This window comes from Vicugna pacos, chromosome 35 (assembly GCF_048564905.1).
Source record: "Vicugna pacos chromosome 35, VicPac4, whole genome shotgun sequence".
NCBI classification, from domain to species: Eukaryota; Metazoa; Chordata; class Mammalia; order Artiodactyla; family Camelidae; genus Vicugna; species Vicugna pacos.
The window spans coordinates 15,064,244-15,073,013 of NC_133021.1; the positions used below are offsets into that span (position 1 = coordinate 15,064,244).

General features: G+C 51.6%; 1 protein-coding gene across 10 annotated transcripts in view; it reads right to left on the reverse strand.

The window, feature by feature from the left end:
• Positions 1-598, reverse strand: part of LOC102526571 (partitioning defective 3 homolog) — a 530,455-nt gene extending 529,857 nt beyond the window's left edge. For all 10 annotated transcript variants that reach the window (XM_072955252.1, XM_072955263.1, XM_072955256.1 and 7 more), the window contains exon 1: positions 161-598. In XM_072955252.1, coding sequence (XP_072811353.1) covers positions 161-280 — 120 coding nt within the window. In that variant the 5' untranslated portion in view covers positions 281-598. The remainder of the gene's footprint in view (positions 1-160) is intronic.
• Positions 599-8,770: the final 8,172 nt, after the last annotated feature.

Here is an 8,770-nt window from a genome sequence, read left to right on the forward strand (position 1 = left end):
AGAGCGCGGGTGGGGGGCGGGCGGGGGGCGCAGGCCGGGCAGGCGCCGCGCGCTCCGTCTCCCCGCCTCCCGCCTCCTCCCCTTCCAGGAAGCGCCATATTGATCCCGGCGCTCCCTCCTCCGCCGCCCGCCCCTCCGCCGCCCGCCCCCGGCCCCTCACCTTGGCGATGGCCTTCCGGTAGCGGGTCACCGCTTGCTGGATGAGGCTGAAAACTTTCATGTGGCCGTCCCCGCACGGCACGACCACCCGGGTCCTTCCGAAGCACACGGTCACTTTCATGCCGCCGCCGCGGCCGCCGCGGGCCGGCCCGCGCCCCCTCGGTGACCGCGGCCGGAGCAGCGGAGCGCCCGGGCCCGGGGCGGCTGCACGCGGGGCGCGGGGCGGGCGCGGGCGGAGGCTAGGGGCCGGGGCCGGGGGCCCGCTCGGCTCGCATGCCCGGCCCGCCGCCCTCGCCTCTCCTGGCCTGGCCCGGGGCTCGCCCGCCTGTGCCCGCGCGGCGCCGCAGCCTCCGGCCACCTGTTCGGCGTGTCGGCGCGCTCGGCGGCGGGGCCGTGTGGCGCTGGCGCGGCGCTCGCTCCGGGCCGCGGGGGAGGGGACGGCGGCGCGGGGAGGGGCAGGGAGAGGCGGGGCCCCAGGGGCGGGGAGAGGAGGGGAGGGGCGCAGCAGACAGGGAGGGGAGGGGATAGGAGGGCGGGGAGGGGGAGGGGGAGGGGAGGGGCGCGGCGGGCCCACAACACTAAGCACGCGAGGCGCCGGGGTGCGGGGCGGGGCGCACGGCCACCTTCCGCGGCCGCGCGCCCCCGCCCCCCGCCTGCCGCGTGCTCTCTACAGCCCCCATTCCTTTGTCACTGTGCACCCCCTTCCCCGGGCGCTTGGGCAGGGGCGGAATCGCGCCCCAGAGGGCCTGGTGCTCCCGCCTGGGGCCTCCCACCCCGGCGGCCAGGCGGAGTCGAGGCGGCTACGCGTCACCGGCAGAAATGAGGGGTCTGCTGGGGGGAGGCCCTTCTCCCGAGGCCACTATTTACCTTGAAGCCCCGTGACCCGTTGGTGACCCGCTCGCCTCAACGGGCACAACTCCAGCATCAGCAACTCAGATCATTTTATTTCTTAAAATTCTGCAACCCAAGCAATCTTGACGCAAAGCTGTGAACAATACGCTGAGAACGCCGGCACCTCACCCGTAGAGGAACCCAGCTCCGCAGGGAGCTACCTGCCTGTGACCCGACAGCAACAGTTCAGAGGGACTGGGATCAAGTCAAGAAAAGTGGCGCTCCCCGTGTCTCGGTTGTGACGCTCAGACTCAGTGTCCCTTACCACTGTGTCTCTGCGTTGAGAGAATGGCAGATATCCACAGAGTCCTGGCCCTCGTCGTGTTTGCCCGCGTGTTTAGGGTGTGGGAAAGCACCAACCGCTCCGTGAGCTCCAGGAGAACCTCTGGCCAGAGCAGGAAGAGCTGGTGGCCGCCCACCTTCCACCTTAAAATAAGGAGACAGGACAGAGATGCAGCTGCCTCCCAGGTCCCCGCAAGTCCACTGCCCCAGGTGCGGTGCAGTTTGTCATATAAAACATTGTGCTTCCTCTCATCCACAGCCCTTGACAAACACAATCAGTTGTCCTGGCAAAGCAGTGCCGTAAGTAGGTTCCTTGTGTCATCTTTTACCCCAGGACACTAACCAGTGTTGAAAGCACTTGCCCAAGGCCCCAGGGGAAACTTGAGGCAGACCCAGAAGAGAGCCCACTTTCCTTGCACGCACTCCCGGGAAAGGATCTCATACTTCTGTTGAGCCGCAACGCTCAACATTTCTACCCAATAATTAAGTTTGTGACAATGAGGACAGCTCTTGCTGAGGTCTTCTTGCTCCTTGAATTAGAACTTGGATCCAGGATAACAATTACTGATAATTATAGACGTTTCTGTTTTAATCTTTGTTTGGGGAGGGGCTTTCTCAAAATAGTTCTAGCTGAAAGGCAAGTTCAGGAAGAGCCAGAGCACACTGGACATCGCGGGGATCCGGGTTCAGCTCCCGAGTCTACCACTGAAGAGTGCCTTGGACGCGGCGCCCAGTGCCTCTCGGCCTCAGTTGTATCTGCTGAAAAGTGGGGCTGACGCTCTCCAGCTCATAACTGGTGAGGACTAAACAAAATAATGTGTTAAGAAAAAGAATATGAAAATGAATATATTTTCAAGGCAAGGGTCAAATGTATGTCTATGCATGACTGGAACATTGTGTCGTACCCTAGAAATTGGCACGTGGTAACTGACTATACTTCAATTTAAAAAATAAAATAATGTATTAAGACACTTAGTATGTGCTGCCACATGGGAGTGTGTAGTTGGTAGAGCCCAGTTAGGTGAAGGGCAGCAAAGTCAAGACAGGAAGGCAAAGGATGGTGCTGCGGGAGGGGTGGAGAAGGGAGGAGGAGGAGCCCAAGGCTCAGGGAAATCGCTGGGCTGGTGATAACCACCATTCAGTGCCGGGACCCAGCTCATGGCTCTCAGATCTATACTCATATCGCTTTAATGTTGTGTGTGTTTTAGTGCAAGTACTGGGAACTGAACCCAGGACCTCCTGCATGCTCAGCATACACTCCACAACTGAGCTAAACCTTCCGCACCTTTTCTTAAATTTCTTTTTTTTTTTTGTGGGGGGTAGTTAGGTTTTATTTTTACTTATTTATTTATTTATTGGAGGTACTGGGGAATGAACCCAGGACCTTATGCAGGCACTCACTCCACCACTGAGCTATTTCACTTTAATCCAGTTCCACCCACAGTTGAAGAAGACCTTCCACGTGGAAAGCACTGGCTAAGCATTGCAGAATTTTTGAAATGAGGAAGAAAAATATAGAGTTTAGAATAAGACAGCTACTTCCATAACTGCAATTCAAGACATTAAACATTAAGTGTCAGCAACAAGTTTATGGCAGTGCTGGGGGGAGACCTGCTTATGAGCACATAGGTACCACTTATCTCCACCAATCCCTTCCACTAGTCAGTAGTTAATAAGGGTTTAGACAGGTTTTCAAAAATATGATCATAGGGTTAACAATTATGTCGTTGTGTTAACATCTTAACTAACCAGAGAAAGCCTTAAAGCTTTATTTAAATCTACCTAGTTTATCTAGAGGCAGCGATTCCCTTTACATTAGTCAGTGATGAAAAACTAATGCTGTGTTAATTTTAGACAGCAGACACTTTGGTGTCTTGGTTCAAATGCATAAAATTTCCTCACAAATAATCTACTTTCACTGATATGCCCATTGGACATGGAGCCATAAAGATGCTTTATTTTTACTTATTTATCAGGGCCAGCTGCTTTCACATCTCTAAAGTGTTCCCTTGACCGAATTGCTAGGGCTGAGGTGAGCGTAAAGGCAAACCTGGTCCCAGTGGGAGCAAAATCATTCAAGGCAATGGTCAAGTGTTACATAAATATTGTCTAGTGTGTTTTTGTCTTAAATTCTGCATTTTCCAGGATAAAAAAAAATTATGTTCCTCATCTCTATACTTCTCATTTACCATTGATTGATTAAATTGGTTTGAAAACACCAGAGAATTCTGAGAATTAATTAGAATCGAGCTGGGCTCTGTGCCTATTTTGCAAATGGGCAGGTGTGACCACATGGACTGTAATTTTAACTACGTCCAGCAGCATTCGTGTGCACCAGGAAATAAATACACACCCTGTGTGTGTAGGAACAGTACTGTATCACCTAGCATCTCACCCTTGGAAAGTTAATAATTAGGAATTTTTTAAATGTTAACAGGACTTTTAAAAATTCATACCTTGGAAAGCAAAGTTATCTCTGAAATATCTCACACACATGATGGACGCCTACTCAACATGATGCTTAAGATCATGTTACCAACCCTGCGTGCCTCACCCCACACAAGTTTAATCCAGTAGGAGAACTGGATCAGTATCCACCACATAATGACGGCCCACCTCCTTCATACCAAGCACTGCACTGCAGGCTGGGTATGCGAGTGAGTTCCTCCCTCAAGAGATGCCCAGTCTGGTAAAGGTTTCAGATGCAAGCAGGCAATCACTAGAGTACAGCTGGTGCGACCCAGCGGGGATGGCGGTGGTGACCAGAGGAAGAGCTCCCTCCCGGGAGAGAGGAGAGAGACAGGGCGGAAGCAGACCATCTAGAGAGAAGCCGCCCAAGAGAAACATCCAGGGAAACACGTGTGTGGCTAAATCTTCCAGTGGCCTCAGATGAAATTAATTTTCAGAATATATTTTATTCAATACAATATATCCTATTATCATTTCAACATATAATCAACTTTTTTAAAACACTAAGAATATTTTCCTTACAGGACATTTGGTCTTGTCCAGAACATCCATGAGCATGTGTGGTCCATGCCAGATGGCTCTGGGCAGGACCCACTATCCAGGACCTTTTGGCTTGGACCAAATATCTCCATGGCTGCTTTGTACAGGACCGAATATGACCAACTCAAGAACCTTCTGGTGTAGACCAAATGTCTCACAGATGTTTCAGACAGAACCAAATGTCTACTAACCCAAATTTTTCATACTTTTTTGCCCATGAATTCTTTATGACACAGCATGTCTCATGAACATGAGCCCGCCCTCCATGCATTCAGTTACTCGTCAGACTTACCGAGTAACCAGCACGTGTGCGGCCTTGTGAGAGCTCAGTGGCTACACGTGGCCGGTGGCCACCGTGCTGGGCAGCACAGCTCTAGGGGAGGGGCCTGCTGCTGACAGAAGCCACGTCAGGGAGCTTACAGATGGATCGAGCTCCCCGAGGTCAGAGGTGGTATTGGTCTCAGCACTTACCCAGAATTGTCCTCACAATGCTGGATGCACACTGGTCACTCAGTAACTGATGAATGAGTGAATGACCTTGGATGTTGGGGGTGGGGGGGACAACAGCTTCCCGACAGAGATGCAACTCGTGTCGTAGCACAGCTGTGCTTCGGACAAAACGCAGAATGTGCGTAATGAGGACCGCGCGAGGCTCCGCAGAGCTTCCCGCTGTGCGACATTTCACATAAGTCCGAAAACGTTTTCCCAGCGAAGCTTGAGCTGGTATGAATTGTATGGGTGAGAGTAATGGCCAATGAAAGAAAAGGAAACGGAAAAAGAAAAAAAACAGAAAAAGTAAAGAATAAGAGAGGAGGAGCCTGAATGATCCCGCAACCTTCTGAAAGCTGTCGGCGGGCCTGAAAAGCACAGGGAGTGACTTGGTTCCAAACAGAAGAAAACCGCCCAGCCCAGGCGGGCCCAGATCCTGACCTCGCACACCCAGCACCGCGTCTTCACCCGAGAGGCGGGTGCAGTCCCAGCGGCACCTGACTCACCCGCTCGTGATTTCACGTGGGGTAGGGTTGAATTTCATGCCCGACCACGTGCATCCAAGTTCTCACCTTGAAGATATTCCAGGCCGCCCACCCTCCACCAGTCATCAGCTACAGTCACCAGTGTCCCCCACATTCTTACTGTCCTGCCGCAGTTTCCAGAAACGCCTGGAAGGAGTCCCAGAAACTGCTGGAGTCCAGGCTGAGGTCACCACTTCTGGATGCACCGTGTCACCCAACCACGGAGTGCCGGGAGAGGCCTGATTCCTAGCAGAAATCCATTGCCTGCATCCTTCAGTGATCCACCACCACCCTGTGATCCACCACTCTGAGCCCAGATCCCCAGCCAAACGCCTGTCTCCTTCCCAGGCTCCAAAACCTAAGAGCAAGCAAGCTTGTGAAGGAAGCCCTCCATGTCCCAACAGGGTGGAGCTGGGAGGGGGCGGCCCCACCGCTGACACTAACACCCAACTACTGGAGGCAAATCTGCAGGAGGTTCAAGCAGAGCCATCTACACCGCCTACCCCCTGGGGCCACCGGATTCGGCAGATCCGAGTGCACTGGTGTGGACAGGCCTTTCCACCAGACGTCCTTTCAGCGGAAGCCCTGAGGGCAAAGTTCAGGGTCAAGGTCTCCAGCGAGGCCTTCAGCGCTGGCCTTTCAGTTGGGGGAAGCCCGGGTGTGGGTGGTGGGTCGGAGTCTGATCAGGACCCCCAGCTGCACAAACCATCCGCCTTCTCTCCAAGGTGGGCACGCTCTTCCAGAAACCTGAAGTACCGAAAGTCATTTTTTTGTTTTCTATTTTCACTCTAAAAAACTGAGAAAATGAGGTGGGAATGGGAGCAGATCAAGGAAACGATTTTAATCATTTCCTGAGAAGTGGAATTCTCCTCACCCAGAGGACACTTCAGCTTTGATGATTAAGAGGAAAAGGATGAAATGAATTCACATAAAGCCTCACACCAATGTCAGAGAAACCTCAGCTCACAAGGACCTCTGGTCGGGGGATAGGAATCAACTTTTAAAGACTTTTTCACAAATGTGGCTAGGAGTCTCATTCAGGAAAGAGAAGAAAAAAAAAAACACATTGAGGTTGATAATTGGAATAATCCACCTTTGCTTGACCTTGTCAGGATTAAATGTTTGAATCTCAAATCCTGAAACAATGAGAATTGGTGATGGAGAAGCTTTAAGAGCTGTCCCTGTGGTGGAATTAACCAAGGGTGCAGACCATCTCAGAGTGCTTCTGGACCTGCATGCCCACCTGGTTAGCAGCCCAAGACCCTCCCAGGGCCCCTGCACCCCGGCCGCCCCACCTCCCAGCCCGGCTGAAGGCGGGAAGTCCTCCTGCCCCTGGGCTAACCCTACTGGTTCAGAAGGAGGTGAGTGACAGTGAGGCTGGCTGTGATGAAGTCCAGTGCTCAGGCCCCGGAGTTCTCTTTAGGAACTCAGGTGTACGCAACCTGGACACACCCAGCTCCCCTGATACCCTGTCCCTGATCTGAGGCGCAGACTCATCCTCCCCACCTCTGTCAGGTTACTCTGTTAAGCGGGGAGTCCAACTTCAAAAGCTCACCCTGCAGCTTCGGAATGAGATCTGCTGTGTCTGAGCTGAACAGAGGCTGCCAGCTTGCTCCCGATGGGGGGCTCGCTCACTCAGGTGAGCACGATGCACTGGGCCCCGTCCTGGACCCAGAACCTACAGGAGCAGGAAATCCTTGTGCCCACAGAACAGCAGCACGTGTCCTGCCTTCCCAGCCCTTCTCTCATGTGGGAGACCTCATCATGTCCCTGCTGGGAGCCCCACGGTGCCTCCATCTCATTCAGATGCAAAACCGAAGTCCTGACAGTGATTTACAAGGTCTCTGTGACCCCCCTCACCTCCCCCAAACCTTTCTACAACCCTCTCTGTCCTGTCTGCCCCTGCAGCCCTGCTGATCCGTAACCGGCTGGAGGTGCCCTTCCAGGGCACCTTCGCAAACGCTGTTCCCTTGGCTAGAATGCCCTTCCCCCAGGGTCTGCTGGCCACCTCCCTGGCTCCTCGGGCCTCTGCCCAGTGTCACCGTTGCAATTCCTGGCCCCCTGACACAGAGTAACAATAGTTCTCTCCTGTCCCTGTCTGTCTCCTGTGCTTTATTTTTCTCCACACCACGTATCACCATCGGACACACTGCATACCTGCCTGCTTATTAATTAACCGCCTGCCCTTCCAAAGGAATGTCATCTTCATTCAAGCAGAAACCTCTCTGTTTTTGTTTAGCACCATGTCCTGGGTGTCTGCAGTGGTGCTTAGTCCACACAGGGGCTCAGTACAGATTTGTTAAGTACATCTCCATCACCAATGGCCAGCAAGACACTTGTCACTTTGGGGGAAACATGGTCACCTATCGGCTCTGCGGCATCATCTTTACTTCAGAGTGCAGCCTTTAGATGCATATGGATGTCACCATGTTTCCTAAGTTATTGTTATTTTGAAAAGAGCTCTGCTGGTGGGAATGTAGTTGGGTGCAGCCATTATGGAAAACAGTATGGAAGTTCCTTAAAAAACTAAAAACAGACTTACTATAATGATCCACCAATCCCACTCCTGGGCAGGTATCCAGAGGGAACTGTAATCTGAGAAGACACCAGCACTGAAGTGTTCATAGTAGCACTATTTACAGTTCCAAGACATGGAAGCAACCTAAATGTCCATCGACAGGTAACTGGATAAAGAAGCTGTGGTATATTTATACAGTGGAATACTACTCAGCCATAAAAAGAATAAAATAATGTCATTTGTAGCAACATGAATGGACCTGGAGATCAACATTCTAAGCGAAGTAAGCCAGAAAGAGAAAGAAAAGCACAATATGATATCACTCATATGTGGAATCTGAAAAAAAGGGGCACAAATGAACTTATTTATAAAACAGAAAAAGACTCACAGACATAGAGAACTAACTTATGATTACCAGGGGAGAAGAGGGTGGGAAGGGATAAATTGGGAGTTTGAGATTTGCAGATACTAACTACCATATATAAAACAGATAAACAATAAATTTATTCTGTACAGCACAGGGCATTCTATCCAATATCTTGTAGTAACCTATAATGAAAAATAACATGGAAAGGAATGTATTATGTGTATGTATGACTGAAACATGCTGTGTACCAGAAATTGAAGCAACATTGTAAACTGACTATATTTTAATAACAAAAAAGGGAAGAGTAGATACCAGCCATGTCCCCAGCACTGTGCTGGGTGGGGGCACCTGCTGAGTGGTCCAGCCTCTCCACACACAGCAGGTGTGAACTCACGTAAACACAGGCCAAATCTGACTCACCACCTGCTTGTGTGGCCTGTGACCTAAGAATGGTTTTTACTTTTTTTTTCCCATGTTTGAGGGAAAAGATCAAAACCAAAATAATATTTTGCAGCAAATGATAATTCCATG